General features: G+C 36.1%; 1 protein-coding gene across 6 annotated transcripts in view; it reads right to left on the minus strand.

Moving 5' to 3' along the window:
- Nucleotides 1–18405, minus strand: part of LOC111808305 (phospholipase SGR2-like) — a 22833-nt gene extending 4428 nt beyond the window's left edge. For 2 of the 6 annotated variants that reach the window (XM_023694212.1, XM_023694247.1), the window contains exons 1-17: nucleotides 17477–18405; nucleotides 16942–17042; nucleotides 14383–14577; nucleotides 13463–13618; nucleotides 13170–13241; nucleotides 12826–12978; nucleotides 12254–12304; nucleotides 10071–10241; nucleotides 9403–9552; nucleotides 4739–4804; nucleotides 4125–4646; nucleotides 3817–3895; nucleotides 3610–3731; nucleotides 3391–3463; nucleotides 1227–1329; nucleotides 633–774; nucleotides 479–541 (exon numbers count right to left, since the gene is read on the minus strand). In XM_023694212.1, the coding sequence (XP_023549980.1) occupies nucleotides 479–541; nucleotides 633–774; nucleotides 1227–1329; nucleotides 3391–3463; nucleotides 3610–3731; nucleotides 3817–3895; nucleotides 4125–4646; nucleotides 4739–4804; nucleotides 9403–9552; nucleotides 10071–10241; nucleotides 12254–12304; nucleotides 12826–12978; nucleotides 13170–13241; nucleotides 13463–13618; nucleotides 14383–14577; nucleotides 16942–17042; nucleotides 17477–17720 (2463 nt within the window). In that variant the 5' untranslated portion in view covers nucleotides 17721–18405. Of the gene's footprint in view, nucleotides 1–478; nucleotides 542–632; nucleotides 775–828; nucleotides 1022–1226; nucleotides 1330–3390; nucleotides 3464–3609; nucleotides 3732–3816; nucleotides 3896–4124; nucleotides 4647–4738; nucleotides 4805–9402; nucleotides 9553–10070; nucleotides 10242–12253; nucleotides 12305–12825; nucleotides 12979–13169; nucleotides 13242–13462; nucleotides 13619–14382; nucleotides 14578–16941; nucleotides 17117–17476 lie in introns of those variants that run through there. The other 4 variants (XM_023694239.1, XM_023694222.1, XM_023694230.1 and 1 more) reach the window with 4 other exon arrangements.
- Between the last annotated feature and the right edge of the window lie 15 nt (nucleotides 18406–18420).

The raw sequence follows: 18420 nt of genomic DNA on the forward strand, positions 1-18420 counted from the left end.
TGTTCCCTTATGAACACTTTGTTTCGTAAGTTACTCCACAAGAAATTTAAAATTAACCATTTTAAATTAATATAGTTAAAAGAACAAAGAATTTCAGGAACTATTTTATATCCATTATTCTTTGTGGATTGGTATGGCAATAACCAATGGTAACATGAGTTAGTGATCTATATTCCACTACTTTCATTCCTGCATATAAACATCCCTTGGGATTCCACCCAAAAGAGTCTTCTTAGAAATCATTTCAACAAACAAAGCACTTCTTATCCAAATAAAAAAAAAACTTGGGAGGTCAAAGTAATTACAATAATTCACGGTGTTTCTTTACATGACGTTGTGAAATCAAATGATGTACTACTCTTTTATAGTATGACGAAAAGATTTAAGAAAATTGATTTGAAAGGTTTAAAAGAAAAATAAAAAACCAAAGGCAAGCATGAGAAGAAGACACAATCTTAGAAAGTCTAGTACAACCCACCCCCAGAGTGTGTAGATCGTCCTTTATTGCCTGAGAACGAAGAGCCAGGTTATCAGTAAATTCCTGCATTACATACAGGAAAATCTATCAGAATACCGAAAGGAAATTAAAGAATGACTGGAATTCGCCATATCAATGTGATGAAGATATTTACACGAAATCCAATATGCAACCTCCTTCCACCTCTATGGAATGGTATAATAACAGGTCGTTTGAGCATGTACTCTTTGCATACAAGTGGCTCTATTCTGTATAAATCCAATAAAGCTTCCATTATACGTTCTCCATAAGGTATACTACCATAGTCAGAAACAAACAAAAAATTTCACCAATTTGAGACAAAAGAAAATCACAATCTTTTATTCTGTCATTTTTTTTTAATAGACACATAACTTTGATAAAAAAAAATAATGAGTAAGCCCAGAGTCTCAAACACATAGCAAATAAATGCTCTAGGATGCATTAACAGAGCCCAACGCCCGCGTAATGTGGTTGTGCTCATTGAACAAGTGGTTAGCATATAACAAATGGCTCCAAAAATGCCTGGTCGAAAAGAAAAAAGGTACCGTTTTCAAGTCAATAAATAAAAAAATTGTGTAAACAAAAAGGAAGGGTCAATGAAAAGAAAAATGTCAATCAAATAACAGACAATAAATCACAAGGTAGCTGGTTATGAAAACATTCTAGCACTTAGAATGGTCAAATATACATTCTCTACTTGCTCATTACAAGGGTTGCTTTCACAGACCTGTATGCTACAGGATCAAATGGATGAAAAATGTTAAACATTTGTCGACAAGCTGGCATTTCTTCACTTATATTTTCTTCATCCCAATATGCTTTCCCTTTTCCTGAGGACCAAACAAACAAGCTTTTAGGATCGTAAAAATCATGGGGCTTACTTTAACAAACAATAAACTTTTAACAGCATATAAACCATATCTAGGAGCGCAAGTTGGAAATTACTAAATCAAAAGCTATTCTGAATAACTCCGGAATCAGGAAGATCATATTGAATATCAATAACAAAATGAATAGAGACTTGATGGTTAAATACCAAAAGGAAAGGTCTCCAAGATCAATTTTCATGTATAGCAAGTCAATCAATTAAAAATAAATCTCGCTAGCATGAGAATTTCTTATATGTTCTGAATGGGTAAAGCAGCAAAATGGAGCAGATAGAGCTCTAACCAATTTAAAAGAAAAAAACAAGAAACGAACTTTATCATTGATGGATGAAAAAGAATCAATGTTCAAGGATACAAACAAACGGGTTTAGAATATTAAAGCAAACAAAACAAGGGACATAAAACATCCCTAATAAATCCAGACGACAACCCAATACAATGTTGGAGCAACGTAACATTTTTATGGAAAGAAAGCAGATTTCTCTCAACACTCAAATCTGTCTTCTTCTTCTTTTTCCAGTTTTCTTTTTTTCTTTTTTTTTTTTTTTTTTTTTTTTGGGAAGAGATGTATTCTCTCCTTAAATTAATTTGAAATCTCTGGTCCTTCATGAATAATGTATTGTATCTATCCCAAGAATCTAATTCTAAGATTTCTCCAATGAACTAGATTTGGCTATATAAAATGTATCCATGTGCAGCCATATATTAATGATGAATTAAGTGATTCCGTATCCATGTGCAGCCATATATTAATGATGAATTAAGTGTTAGGAATCATGACCATCTACAATGGTATGATATTGTCCACTTTGAGCATAAGCTCTCGTGACTTTACTTTTGGTTTCCCCAAAATACCTCATACCAATGGAGATAATGTTTCATACTTATAAACCCAGGATTTTCCTCTTAATTAGCCAATGTGGGACTACTCTCAATAATCCTCAACAATCCTCCCCTCCAACAAAATACACCATAGAGCCTCCCATAAGACCTCATTCTCCTTATTCTCTGGAGCCTCTCGAACAACCTCCCCTTAACCGAGACTCGACTTCTTCTCTTGAGCCCTCGAACAAAGTACACTCGTTGTTCGACACTCGAGTCACCCTTGACTATACCTCGTTGTTCTTCTCGTTGTACACTCGTTCTTCTCTTGGGTCCTCGAACAAAGTACACTCGTTGTTCGACACTTGAGTNCCTCAATAATCCTCAACAATCCTCCCCTCCAACAAAATACACCATAGAGCCTCTCATAAGGCCTCATTCTCCTTATTCTCTGGAGCCTCTCGAACAACCTCCCCTTAATCGAGGCTCGACTTCTTCTCTTGAGCCCTCGAACAAAGTACACTCGTTGTTCGACACTTGAGTCACCCTTGACTATACCTCGTTGTTCTTCTCGTTGTACACTCGTTCTTCTCTTGGGTCCTCGAACAAAGTACACTCGTTGTTCGACACTTGAGTCACCCTTGACTATACCTTTGAGGCTCACAACTTTTTTGTTTGATACTTGAAGATTCTTTTAACATGACTAAGTTAAGGTCATGGCTCTAATATCATGTTAGGAACCCCCCACAAGTGTATGATATTGTCCACTTTGAACATAAGCTCTCATAGTTTTGTTTTTGGTTTTCCAAAAAGGCCTCGTACCATTGGAGATAGTGTTTCATACTTATAAATCCATGATTTTCTTCTTAATTAACCAATGTAAGACTACTTCTCTCAATAATCCTAAACATTAAGTTTATTCATTAACATACAAAACCATGCTAGAAAAAAAGAACCAGACATCACTAACACTTTTCCCAAATACTAGCCATTAACCAACCGAAGAAACAGCCCTCCTACCATTGAAATGGACTTAATAAAATCGTTGGAAGGACCTAATGTTTGCAAACTAAATCAAGGGTGCAATTCGATTATCCAGCTCCTCAATAATGAATAACAACTACAACAATTATTTTAGACAAAGAATACAATGTATCTAACATGTCATAAATGTGAGCTTACCAATTCCAATACGGATATTACGAAGTGCAAGAAAGACCCCAAGAGGAGATCCAACAGCAAAAAATGTATCAACCTAATAACAGAAAAAAATTATACATAAAATAGTTGTACAAACCAACGTTTCCTAATGTTCAACAAGAAAATAAAATGTAACACGCACATATATATTGGAAGATATCAAAAGAATTTTCTCTGCTCAATCCCCTCCCCCTGCCGTACCTTAAATGCAAGCTTTTTGTACTTTATATAAGGAGTAAAACTCTTCGATCCATCATCTTGTTCAGGAGTTTCCTCTTCTAACATAGGCTCCTTGGGCATACCAACTATACTTTTCTTATTTCCTGATAACATTTCAAAGACCAAAAAATATGATTTGTACAATTTCTTCCCATAAGAAAACAAAGAAGTGAAAAAATTGGGAGGCACCTTGATTCAATCCCCCATCTGTATCCCTATTAGCAGACATCAATTCAAGCTCCGCTAATTTCTTTTTAAGACAATCAACCTAACAAACGAGAAGTTCAAATAACACATCCTTTAAATGGAGGCTGTAGAAAGCATACAATAATAAGTCAATGTGTCAAAGGAAAAGCATACTTATTCTTGTACGTTGAAAGCATAAAAGAATAAGTTAACCAGGACATGTGTGTACCAANGTACTTATTCTTGTACGTGGAAAGCATAAAAGAATAAGTTAACCAGGACATGTGTGTACCAATACAGAATCTACTGACCTCTTCTTCCAGGGATTTGATTACTGCATCTTTATCTTCTGAATTCTCAAGTTGTAGCTCAGCAATTTTATTTACACTGGGATCCTCTAAGTCGCAGTTACCATTTTTATTTAACCTTTGAAACCCATCACTTGTTAGAGGAATCCTTTTGCAGGACTCATAATCAGCTTCCCCATAAGTATTCTCTTGCTTAGAAATGAAATCAGATGAATGTGATGTAGTAGGATCAACAACAATGGAAGGCTCTTCCATATGCAGATGCATTTGATTCACATTTCTCTCATCTTCCTCTTCAGCAAAGTGCGCAATGTCTGCACATCCATAAACTGCAGTAGAATATTTATCGCCCGTACTGCAAGAAGAATTCTGTGTAAAGGATTCATTGTCCACCCCCGAGAACCCTTCACTTCTAGTATGTTCCCCATACATCCAATCCATTGGAAAAGGAGACGACAGATTGTCCTGGTGGCAAAGGATATCATACGAAAGGACGCTCCCCAAAGAGTGCCCATATATGGAAACCTATATAATGAGACAAAATATATAAGAATACTCAAATTGTCAAATCAAATTTTGACAGAAGATAATGATAAAATCATCTTTGAGCCACATACCTTTCCATCATATCCTGGATTCCTTCTAAGAAACTTCATATAAAGTCGGTTTAATTGGTTAGATACCTGAAGAGAAATCAATATGCCCATTTAATCCAAGTTCCATCGAGGTTTGAAGGGCTTCATATCATGAAAATTTGTCAGTACTACATAACCAGTTTTATATCAATTCCACATAGCACTACATAACCAGTTTTATATCACTTCCACATTATAGACAGTATATGGCCTCATTGAAAAGGCCTTCACAAAAAGGTTTCTAGTAGTAACAGCACTTATAAGACTATCTTAATTTGGAAAGAGCTTGTGTTGGTTTTGTTCTGGCGAGGGAGTTTCCCTATGCATATAAGTTGTATTTCCTCTTTGGTTTCTATAACATCCCCATTTTCTTATTATAAATATATACGCTACCAAATTGACAAGTTCTATAAGTCTTGTATAACAATAACTAAAGAGGACTTAAAAAAACGGTACAAATACAAACTATCAATATTAAATCCAAAAGGAATAGAAAGATGAATGTGACTCAACAGTAATTGACATGCGCTCTCAATCAAGAGTCAAAGATCCAAATCTCCCCGCCTCCAAATGTTGTTGAAGTCAAAAAATCCAAATGGAGAACAGAGTTGCAAAGAAGAGAACAACCCTACAAATGCTAGGGAGATAGAATAAAACTCTCTNGATGTAACTCAACAGTAATTGACATGCGCTCTCAATCAAGAGTCAAAGATCCAAATCTCCCCGCCTCAAAATGTTGTTGAAGTCAAAAAATCCAAATGGAGAACAGAGTTGNAATGTGACTCAACAGTAATTGACATGCGCTCTCAATCAAGAGTCAAAGATCCAAATCTCCCCGCCTCCAAATGTTGTTGAAGTCAAAAAATCCAAATGGAGAACAGAGTTGCAAAGAAGAGAACAACCCTACAAATGCTAGGGAGATAGAATAAAACTCTCTAATTCAAATTAGCTCAACAATTGTAGATGAAAAGTCTCCACACTGCCTTTTGATGATTTATTAGTTCAATCACCAGATTTTATACATGCTTTAAGGGAAAATTTAGAGATAAACTACATTGTCACTAACAAAGACATGTTTTGGTGATTCCCTTGGGGCGCTTGAGTCTTTAAGTCTTTTAAGTGTTCAAAATGTGAAGNTGTGTCACTAACAAAGACATGTTTTGGTGATTCCCTTGAGGCGCTTGAGTCTTTAAGTCTTTTAAGTGTTCAAAATGTGAAGAATTATTTTTTCCCAGTACTACACTCGAAGAAAGGTGCATCACTCTTCAACTCCTCCAATCACCAAGGAATACAGGTTGTATAGAATAAAATATTTCTAGCCTTTTGGCTCCATCTGCCAAGAACGTAGTTTCTCAAATTTGCAGTTGACAATATTTTACTGTATTAGATTCTGATAGTGTTTTCGTTGAAGAAGTATTTAATTCTTCAAGGATCCCACTGCTTCTTCTCTCACATTATGTTGATTCTCTCACATTATGTTGATGATCTGATGTTGAATATGATGTTAGTTTAAGTAGTGTGAAATCTACTTTTAAGCTTATGAAAACTATTATTGATAATACTAGTGCATGAAAAAAATTTGGTGATGATTTAGTATCATTATTTCAAGAAAGTAACAAAGAGATTCCTCATTCACTTCGTTCACCTGTGCCTAGCAAATTGACTTACCTTATTTAGGCTTGCGATCTTAAGATGCATGAAATTCCTCCCTTCAATTCTCAGGGTATTAGTTGTTGAAGTTTGATTGTTCTATTGCATTTGTGGTTTGGGTTCAATGGTTCTTTCTTGATGTTTTGGGGCTCAGTTATGCTTTTCTCATGGGTGGTTGTTCTTTTTGGTTGAGGCTCACATCTTTTGAGTCTTTCCTCTTTTCTTTTTTCTTTTTTTTTTAAGCTTTTGGTTTCAGGCGTTGTCTTTAGTTCGGTTATCAGAGTATGATCTTCTATATTGAGTTTGGTCCTTTAGGCTCTTCTCTTTGCTAGTTTCTTTTTGTTCAATTTGCTTGGTATTTCTCATTGTGGAAGTCTTTTTTTGTATCTTGTTCTTTTTTGGTTCTCTGCATGGTTCTTTTTGTGCTTCGTTGTGTTCTATCATTAGTCGCTTTTCATTTTTCAAAGAAAAGTCTTTCCTCTGGTTTAAAAAAATGCTCCATGTCAATCATATCTCACAAGGGGCCATATCTAGGCCCTCAACAACAGACTTAGAAAAATTGAAAAGCAAACTTGAAGAATCCACAATCTGTCCCCAGAACCGTGAAAGCAAATTGCATAACCAAAATGATAGAAGTGATGGCTTCCTTTAACCTCTCAACCAAGACCTAGTAATGAGGTCAGCATCGACAGTTTCATAAAGGTCAACATTCACGTCCAAAAAAGATTCTGAAATGTGTCATACTCTCCTAAGTGTTTCCTGAAAGACCCCAACTGTAGAAGCATCATATATCTTGGGGCTTTATTGTAGCCCAAAATCTATTACAAGAGCTTCATCCCCTAAGAAAGGTCTCTCAAACCAATCCTTATACGAGGACTGCAGAAATTATGGCAATCCAAATTGGGAGGAAGAAATCTAGAGCTCCATTTTAGAGAGAATGTGAATGATTCACAAGACTTTCCTTATAACTTAAAAGACCAGACACTTCCTCATCTAACATTACTAACACAGGAAGAAAACTGATTTTGTCATCTTCATTCCACAACTTAGGTTTTTTGTGCCAAATAATCTCTTAACCACCAGTCATAAGACAAAGATGGAAAAAAACGTAAGTGGGAGAGCCAACCATTTTTTATTTGAACTAGTATGGTTCTAAAAGGTTACTAGCTTCCATCGTGATAAGTGATCAGAATAGGTGTTTCTGACCGACTTATGGACTCAAGCCATAAACCTTAGCCAAGAGTTGGACAAAAGGAGCCTACAAATCTTGTAGCGGGCAGGCAGTTGGTTCAAGTGGACTACGTATAAACATCATTGAACACAGGTTGATCAACCAAGATAAATCTTTTTTTTTTAAAAAAAAAAAAAAGAGCGAGCAGTATGGAGAGAATTTTAAAAAGACCACCAGCCACCATTGAAGTCACTACCCAACACTCAGAAAACAGGCCAAGAGCTCGCACAACTGCTGAAAAGTATGTACTGCTAAGAAGGCAGTAAATACTAGAGGGCCAAAGAAGAAACCCTCCGCTAAATAACCATGGATAAAGATAGAAAAATAACCTTCAACAACCTCTGTGACTGAAAGACTATGATCACTCCAGAAAATAAGGATGCCAAAAGACACCCCAACANACTACCCAACACTCAGAAAACAGGCCAAGAGCTCGCACAACTACTGAAAAGTATGTACTGCTAAGAAGGCAGTAAATACTAGAGGGCCAAAGAAGAAACCCTCCGCTAAATAACCATGGATAAAGAGAGATAAATAACCTTCAACAACCTCTGTGACTGAAAGACTATGATCACTCCAGAAAATAAGGATGCCAAAAGACACCCCAACAGCATCCAAAATGTCCTCAGATGTTTTTCCAAATACCAGATAGGAAGAAAGAACAGTCCAATTCACTGAAACATCTGTGGATCCCAAAGTTGAATAGGAGCGCTTACTATTATTTATTATTTTTGGAGCATCNAGGAAGAAAGAACAGTCCAATTCACTGAAACATCTGTGGATCCCAAAGTTGAACAGGAGCGCTTACTATTATTTATTATTTTTGGAGCACCGTAGAAATATGATCAACCTCCTACCTAAAGAAGAATTGCCTTCTCTTCTCACGTATGTGGTCTTCTTTCTCTCAGGCTTCTTCGTGATCGACTCTATACAGAAATCAGATATTATTGGCTCAGAGCCATTAAGCCATTTGAGTGTCCATCGACCATACTCCCCATACTAAGAAAGCCAACCCTTCTGTTCATCAACAGCGGAGAGGTGAAAGACAACTGCTCTCTTTTGTTTACTTAGTAAAGAACAACAAATTTTGAGAAGTATCCCCAAAATGGCCAAGGGAGAGCCAAACTTCACACGGCTGCCCCCCCTTCTACTCCTCCTCCTCCTAAAGCCACTCAACTAAGGAATAGAATCACCTTATGATCTTTTCAATAGAGAGAGACACTTTGTTTAGCATGAGAAAAGTATACATAAATTATGTGGGAGTCCTTTTTGGTAATCACCTGATAGGTTTTACTACTAGACATTGGAGATTTTTTTGTATAGTCAGTGGCTAGGCTCCTTTGGTGTGGGCTATTTTTTAATGCCTGTGCTCCTTTNTTTTTTTGTATAGTCAGTGGCTAGGCTCCTTTGGTGTGGGCTGTTTTTTAATGCCTGTGCTCCTTTTTTTTTGTTTACTTCCATTTATTCTCAATGAATGCTTGTTTTTTAATAAAATAAAATAACGCTAGTGTCTCAGTGCAGGATGAATGACAAAGTTCGGAAGGCAGATATAGGTTTCACCCTTCTTTGATGATATGTATCAGTTGCATAAGAATTATGTATACTGACATGAAAGAACGAAACTAAAAAATCATACGTCAGTTAACCCATCTCCAATGAACTATGAAAAACAAGTACAGAGAAAATGAAAGTAAAGAAGGATTCTGTTGACAAAAGATAAACTGAAGGTATTGGACAGTAGCAATCCAAATAAAGCTTGCACTACCGAGTTGATGATGTCTTGACAATATATAGGGCTCATGTAATACAAAACATCATGAGCAGTCGCACCCAACATGACACGCAAACCCTTCACTCCATCTAAAGTGATTTTTTCAACAGCAGCTTCACCACTAAGCTTCAGACCCTTCCTCCACTGGAAAAAAGAAAAGTAAAGAAAAGAAAACAGTTCAATGGAAAATAGCATAATAATAGAGATCAACAAGGTGAACAATAACATATTCCAGGAAGCAAACAGAGATAATAGCATGAAAGAAGGGTTACACATGTAATAATCTATAAAGACTTCTAAAGCACAAACAACAATGATGGAACTAACCAAGAAAAAGTTGTGGTTTTACCGTCAGCACAAAGCGTAAAATCAGATTATAAGAGTTATAAATTAATGAATTCGTTCAATATNACTAACCAAGAAAAAGTTGTGGTTTTACCGTCAGCACAAAGCTTAAAATCAGATTATAAAATCAGATTATAAGAGTTATAAATTAATGAATTCGTTCAATATCTTTCGAAGTTCAATATAATCAAATCACGTATTCCTGTCCATGCGTAAACAAGAGAATTCTAAAATATTGAGTCAGGAAAAAATTACAACACAAAATAGCTCACACATTCAATCCAAATGTAGGGTAAGAAAAGGGGTTGATTAGTTACTTGGCATGGGATAAAAAGAACTCTTTGAGTGCTACGTTGGTGGAAAGTGAGGTGCCGCTCTCCAAGACTGGATGTAATATGCCGAAAATTCCCAACATCATCAACTAGATTAGATTTCTCCAGTCTTTGACCAATGCCATGAACCATAAACACAAGGTGTCGAACAGGAACCTAAAGCAACAACCTCACATGAATAATGTGGCTTCCAAAGTGACATGATACACGTAGAAAATTTTATAAAATCAAGTTAATTATAAACTTATCAAACAAATACAAAATTGACGAGAGTTTAAATCATTAGATTAGATCAAGCAGTTTCACATTCAGAAATCTTTATAGCTTTCGCATTCATGAATAAAACAGTTATGTATGGTATTCAATCAATGGTATTCAAGCAGGTTAAAACTTCAAACAAAGACTGAACACCTCATCCGTCTAAATTAGTGAACCATCCAAGCAAGTAGAGAAGGGATAGACCCTCAATGCCAAGGCCTATGTTATCGTCAAAATGGATGAAATTATTTCAGAGCATTAATAAAACATGGCTTGATTATCTAGAGGGAATACTTGAAGTTCTAATTAGAGTTCCAATTCCTATCTTCTTATCAAAGAACTTCAAAACACGTAATATATATTTTGAGGGAAATGGGGGTTAGGAATCACGACTCTCCACAATGGTATGATATTGTCCACTTTGAGCATAAGCTCTCATGGCTTTGCTTTGGGCTTCCCCAAAAGGCCTCATACCAATGGAGATAGTATTTCTCACTTATAAACCCATGATCATTCCCTAAATTAGCCAATATGGGACTCACTCCCAATAATCCTCAACAATCCTCCCCTTGAACAAAGTACACTATAAGCCTCCCTTGAGGCTTATGGAGCTTTCGAATAGCCTCCCCTTAATCGAGGCTCGACTCCTTTCTCTAGAGCCCTCGAACAAAGTACAACCTTTGTTCGACACTTTAGTCACTTTTGACTACACCTTCGAGGCTCACAATTCTTTGTTCGATATTTGAGGATTCTATTGACATGGCTAAGTTTAGGGCATGACTCTGATACCATGTTAGGAATCACGACTCTCCACAATGGTATGATATTATCCACTTTGAGCATAAACTCTCATGGCTTTGCTTTGGGCTTTTCCAAAATGCCTCATACCAATGGAGATAGTATTCCTCACTTATAAACCCATGATCATTCCCTAAATTGGCCAATGTGGGACTCACTCCCAATAATCCTCAACATGGGGTGGCCAGTGGTATTCTTCACAACTAAAGGAACATGATTATTTAGAGAATACTGTAAAAACATAATCAACATTTATGAACTGGAAACGGATGCAAAGAAGAACTGGAACAAAATCAATCATAATAAAATTTNGTGGGCAGTGGTATTCTTCACAACTAAAGGAACATGATTATTTAGAGAATACTGTAAAAACATAATCAACATTTATGAACTGGAAACGGATGCAAAGAAGAACTGGAACAAAATCAATCATAATAAAATTTGAAAGAATGAGAGCAAAATTTCAACTACCGTATGTACTAAAAAATTTTTGAAACTAAAATGAAGAGGATTTCTATCAATACAGCTTACGAATGCTTTGAAAAGAATTAATAGGGATCTAATGACAAAAGAAAGAAAAGAAAAAACTGNTATTTTGAAACTAAAATGAAGAGGATTTCTATCAATACAGCTTACGAATGCTTTGAAAAGAATTAATAGGGATCTAATGACAAAAGAAAGAAAAGAAAAAACTGGTAGGGCACAGATATGAAGAACTGGAATGAAATATATCAAGTTTTTAAGAATGATATAATAGGGATACAAGGAGCTCGATGTTTTCCTCCCTTAAGAAATCGAGCTTTCATTGAGAAAAAAATGAAAGAATATTTGGCACCAAAGAAACCCAAGTAAAGAAAGGGGTTCCATTCAAGTAAAATAAAACTAAGCAGAAAATTACAAAAGAGCTCGATGATAACATGAAAACAATGTCAAGAAGCTCAATGATGGCAGACATACCTGTGAACAGTAATCGTCCATTTCNAAGCTCACAAAAGAAACCCAAGTAAAGAAAGGGGTTCCATTCAAGTAAAATAAAACCAAGCGGAAAATTACAAAAGAGCTCGATGATAACATGAAAACAATGTCAAGAAGCTCAATGATGGCAGACATACCTGTGAACAGTAATCGTCCATTTCTTCTTCCCTCTGCTGGCGCAAATCATCCTTGAAAATTAGAAGAAATAAAAATGTGAAGGAGAGAACATTAATAAAAAGGAACAGAATACTTTTCCTTTTCCTCCAATTTGGAGCAAACCTAGCCTTTCATTCTATGGAAGGAACAACAATTTCATTTCCGTGTTCAACCCAACTTTTAATCATTCAACAGTGGCTCTTGCATCACAGCAAGTATTTTCATGTTTACTGTGGTATTTATGTACCATTTTACGAAAGAGTCCCATTTTATTGTTTTTCAAGTGCATCGAACAAAGTGAAAACATCCTAAATGGAAAACAAAGGACACTTGAGGCATATGGTTGAACAAAGCCACACAATTTCCCAGAGAAAATTGATAAAGAAAATATGGATACAGGTTAGAGTACATTTTAGTGAGATTCAGCATTTAAAGAAAAAGCACCCCCCCCCCTACACCACATATCCAGTAGGATTCTGAATGGGGGTGGGGGGGATGTAAAGGCAATGGTAAAATTATACTCATAGACTACTAGAAAGAAAGAAGTACAAACTTGAGTAGGTTTAGGAGCGTTAGACAGGGAATAGCCACGCCTTAACTTAATTCCATTGCCACCCAAACTAATCACGCTAGAAAAACCAGAAGCATCAACATTCAGCCAAGCCTCCCAAGTATCATCCTCCCCAGTGAAAAGAGCATGAAGTCCCTACATTGGAAATTCCAAGATAAATAACGTTCCTAAATTTCAAGTTATGATGAAACAACAAAATAAGTCTTCATGCTCCAAATAATTTACATACTAGGGTAGATCCTTGTAAATCAACTCGGGATGCAAAAAGTCCAGATGACTGAAATGTTCTCCGGCACCACACCTAGATCAAAATCACCTTTATCNACTAGGGTAGATCCTTGTAAATCAACTCGGGATGCAAAAAGTCCAGATGGCTGAAATGTTCTCCGGCACCACACCTAGATCAAAATCACCTTTATCCATGATTTGCTAATCATTTAGATATCTAAAAAAAATTCAAGTTTAGAAATGAAGATAAACTAGATACTACACAGCAAAAAATGAAACCATTTCACACGAAACCATTTTCTTCATCATGAAAACTTGGAGATGCTTTGCATGCAAAACTTTCGAACAAGAAGTGAGAGATTGTATAAAAATAAGAGAACAAACAACCAACCCGACTACGATAAGCAATTTCTAACTGTTCGGCAACATCCTCCCGAAGTGGAAGCCAATCAAGTCCTCCTTTACGAGCAAACCAATGGCCTCTCATTACTCGACGATTTTCTGCATTCCAATAAACAGGAAAACAATGTCTCTTCACTAAATCTACCTGCATATATAATATCACTTCAGTTGCACGCATTTGTAAATTAAACAGAAAAAAAAAAAGTAACAATTTCAAAAGACATTTAAAACTTTGTATATGATATCTAAGAAATTTTACAAATCCTTTAACTTTAACTTTAACTTTTATAAAACTATCTAGAAGACAAACATTAATTGGTAATACTAATATCTCCATAGTTAATGAATCGATGACATTTGGGAAATNTCTGCATATATAATATCACTTCAGTTGCACGCATTTGTAAATTAAACAGAAAAAAAAAGTAACAATTTCAAAAGATATTTAAAACTTTGTATATGATATCTAAAAAACTTTACAAATCCTTTAACTTTAACTTTAACTTTTATAAAACTATCTAGAAGACAAACATTAATTGGTAAGACTAATATCTCCATAGTTAATGAATCGATGACATTTGGGAAATCAGGTTCATTTTAATTCTTCCCTATTGATGAGCCCATTAACAAAAATAAATAACATAACTAACATTTGGGAAATCAGGTTCATTTTAATTCTTCCCACCTTAGATATTAAAAAAAAAAATCAGAATGACACATTCCACGAGAAAACACACTTTCAGAAAACAAGAAATACTTTTCATGTCACAGAAACTATATTTTCTTATCACCTAAATCTATTACAATTAGCAACAATTGGGAAGAATGTAGACAAGGATAGTGCCAGACAAGATCGTGCTAATATAAAACACGGAGGAAATTCTTAAATATAGATTGCATCAAATTGACCTCATAGAGTCCTCCTTTGACAGGAACACCAACTCGCTCTTCTTCAATGTCATACAATTTGATTAATTTAGCAACCTCCGAAGCAGATTCATATCTTTGTTTATCGAGCCTCAGACCAGTACCAGCTCTTTCTTTTGGCCCTTCACTACATTCAGCAATTTCTTTCCACCAAATAGAAAGTAGTTCTTCCTCTCTCTTATTCAAATGCAGAAAATGTAAAGAATCGTTACATGTTTTTTTCCATTTACTTCAAAAGAAAGAAAGAAGCAGACAAAACAAAACATAATATATAAATAAATATTTTAGATATATATATAGAAACACACAGATACAAACATATATATAAAGAGAAACAATATTGTTTCATAAAAATGACGAGGAGTTGCAATTGAAAAGACCAAGCCAAATGCGCATACAAAAATGTAATCCAAAAATTACAAGAAGGTACTCCAGTTGACGTACTATATGTCCATTTTTCAAATGNTTCCAAAAATTACATGAAGGTACTCCAGTTGACGTACTATATGTCCATTTTTCAAATGCCGGCCAAGGTACTATCATCAATGAAAGATTGATCCGGAACTTTTGTGGGAAAGGTAATGTTGATAGGAATGGCTTACCACTTGTCAAATGGGAACTCTTCTTCTTCCCATTGAAAAAAGAGAGCTCGGTCTACATAGCCTCAAAGATAAAAACAAAGTCCTCTTAGTCAAATGGATTTGCAATATCAATAGGAAAGCACAGCTCTATGGAGAAAGTTATTGATGAAAAATATGGAACCACCCCCATCAATACTAAACTGGGCAGCACTTCTCTCGTAACAGCAAAAGGTCCTTGGAAAGCTATTCTGAAGCATTGCTCACTGATTCTTGGAAGAATTTATTACAAATTGGGGAATGGAGAAGACATTTCCTTCTAGAAGGAAAATTGGCTTGAGGATGACTCTCTTGATAGAAATTTCCTCTACTCTTTAAACTCTCTCAAAAAGGATGGGGCTGTAAGAAACATGTGAATTCTGAGCTTGGCTTTTGGATTTTGAATTTGAGAAGAAATCAGAAAGGTGCAGAGATTGAGGAATTAAGCGCTCTTCTACGATGTCTTCCAAATTTCTCGTCTTCACAAAAAACGGATAAAAGAATTTGGAAGCTAGAACCAAAAAGTCATTTCTCCACAAACTCCCTCTTGCATGAGCTCTCCCCCAGTAGTACAGTTTCTTCACAGCCACTATATGATCTGATTTGTAAGGGGCAATACCCAAAGAAGATAAAGTTTTTCCTCTGGGAACTAGCACACAAGGCTATCAATACACATGACAAGCACCATAAAAAAATTGTCCTACATGGCATTGTCTCCATAGTGGTATGCTTTATGCCATGAGTCATATTTTACTTTCCTGCCTTTTGCAAGGAACTTTTGGAACTTTCTCCCTTCAACATTTAATTGGTACACAGCTCTCCCGGAAGACCCACAACTCTACCTCTCTCTCACCCTTGGGGGGAACCCTTTCAAAAAGGAAAAGAAGCTACTGTGGGAGAAATTTATTGGAATATTCTGCTGGACCATTTAGCAAGAACAAAACAGAAGAATCTTCCAAGACAGAATCCTCTTATTATACATTTTCACGATGATATAGTCAGTTCAATTGTGACTTGGTGTATATGCTTCCGAATTTTCCATCACTATAGCTTTATCACCCTCCATTCTAACGGGAGAGGTCTTATCCAAAAAAAATAAAATGATTTTGAGAGAGTACACCAACTCAAAGTAATGATAATGACAAGATCAAAAACTCCTCAACCTTCCTTCATACATCATAATATACCCTACGGCTCCTTTCTTAACATAATTTCCATAAACCAGCCAAATAATTGTTTCCAAAAACATCCAAGCTCTCCTTTCAATCTTTGTCCATAAAGAATAGGTTCCACCATATCTTTAATTGAAAGATAGCAGTCCAACACCAAGTTAAACATACTAGGATTCTAGTTCCAGAAAGAGTTTGCAAACAAACAATGAACGAAAAGATGGTGTTGGTTCTTTTCGTCATGCCTTTTACAAATAATGCCCAATTTGGAGAGAGATGGTGACCAAAAAATGTCTTTTGAATCTTACCATTCAGCACTCAATTTCCCTAATGAAAAGGTAAACAAAAAAAAAATTATCCATCTTTTAGAATTTTTTTACCCCACTCCTGTGCTGTCATTCTCATCTAAGCCATATAGGTCCTCCATAAAGTGGTGAACCAGAGAATGTTCTGAGAAAACTCTTTTATCTTTGTTGTAACAATATTAAAAAAATATTAACACACAGAAGATGATAAGCTAATTAAAATTTACACTCCTTATAAAGTGGTATCATCGAATTTTCTATCCTTCACTTGATTAAAACTACAATTAGCATCCAATAATGAATTCAGCACACATGCAGGTGAGTGGGAAGACAATTTCATGAGTTAAAAATATTGTCGAAGGTAAATACAAGATAGTTCACTACAAGCAATTCATGAAATATGGGTGAACATAAGCATTAACTGACTATCCAAGAGGTTGAAAAATACACCTGCAAGAAAGATGCCTCTATTGCAAGAGAATCCCTCATGCCAAATCGAAAATAGTCACCCTTCCCAACTATTTCAGTCTTAGGAACTGATGCTGCTAGCTCTGTTGAAACACAAGCAGCAGAAAGTCATCAAAAGGTTTGAAAGCCCTTTGATTCAAAATCTCCTAGCGAACTCCTATGTTTAATGAGAACATATTACAATGGAAAAACAGAGGTGACAAGAATAGAAGAAAACCTTCATAAGATGAATATAAATAACTAAAACTTTAATTATTTCAAAATAGAAAAGATAAACAAAATATACACGTATTTATTATAGTTGCAGAAGTTTATAAGGAAATGGATGGATAAATCTTTTAAATTTTGTCTTCCTAAAACAGGCTTCTCAGTATATCCTCAAATATGATTCGTCGTTAAACTCTCAAAAAGTTTGCATCAGTTATTTTCACCTTCGTTTTCTACTTTGTTCATCAATTTTGCCCAGGTCGCATTCGAAAACATTTCATTAAAGATGAAAAAAATGAAAAGCGCTCACCATTCCCAAGCAAAGGTACTTTACAGAAATACCAGCGAACATCGCCGCCGTCGGAAGGACTCCTTGTCTGTGCAAGATACTTCTGCCTACCTTCGCAGTGCTCGATGACATCCTCCAATTTTGCAATGTTAGAGGGCGTGTTTTTTAGCGAATCAGGGGTCGCCTCTGAAACTTCAGAAGAACCTATAGCTGCCAAAGACAACATGTCACCGCCAACCATATCTTTCGAACTATTTACATCCATTTTGGCGCCTGATCGAATAATTTTTGCCTCGGAACCTATCACTAAGAAAGAGGCTCCGAAGCAATTACAGGACAGGTTAGCTCAGAGGATTTAGTGAATTTGCTTCCGTCAAGAAAATAGTCAACTATGACTTGAATCCAACGCCCAGCTAAAATCCTTCAAGATCCTAGAAGCACACAGCCACATAACGAAACAAACAATTACGAAGACGAGAAACAGAAGGCACCCAAATGAAGTATCACACACGCCAGCCTGCAGAGAAATCTGATTCTAACTTGAAAGGAATGGCGAAACAGGGTTTGGCTGGTAGGGTTCAATAAATGGGCTTCAGCAAGCACAATGTAGAGGGGCTGGAATTACATGGGACCACGTCGGGTTCCAGACGGCTGCTGGAGAAGATGGGAATCAAAAGCCATTGAGACCATTGCGCTGCATGTTCGATCCAAGGGAATAGCGGAGACAGATTCGGTGAGAAAAAGTAGTGTGGCTGTGGCTTCGGCTTCTGGTAGGGTTGGAGACAGGCGGTGACAGACGCAACCGCACCGGCACGGTGGTTAACTTGAAATTAAAAAGTTCCCATTATTTTTGTTCTGTAGTCGTTTGGTTTTTACGTGGGAAACTTTTCTGGCTCTCGCAATCGTCGCGGGAATTTAGTTGAAGAAACATCTTTACCCTGAGATCATCATGTAATTAAATTTTT

This window comes from Cucurbita pepo, chromosome LG01, assembly GCF_002806865.2.
Source record: "Cucurbita pepo subsp. pepo cultivar mu-cu-16 chromosome LG01, ASM280686v2, whole genome shotgun sequence".
NCBI classification, from domain to species: Eukaryota; Viridiplantae; Streptophyta; class Magnoliopsida; order Cucurbitales; family Cucurbitaceae; genus Cucurbita; species Cucurbita pepo.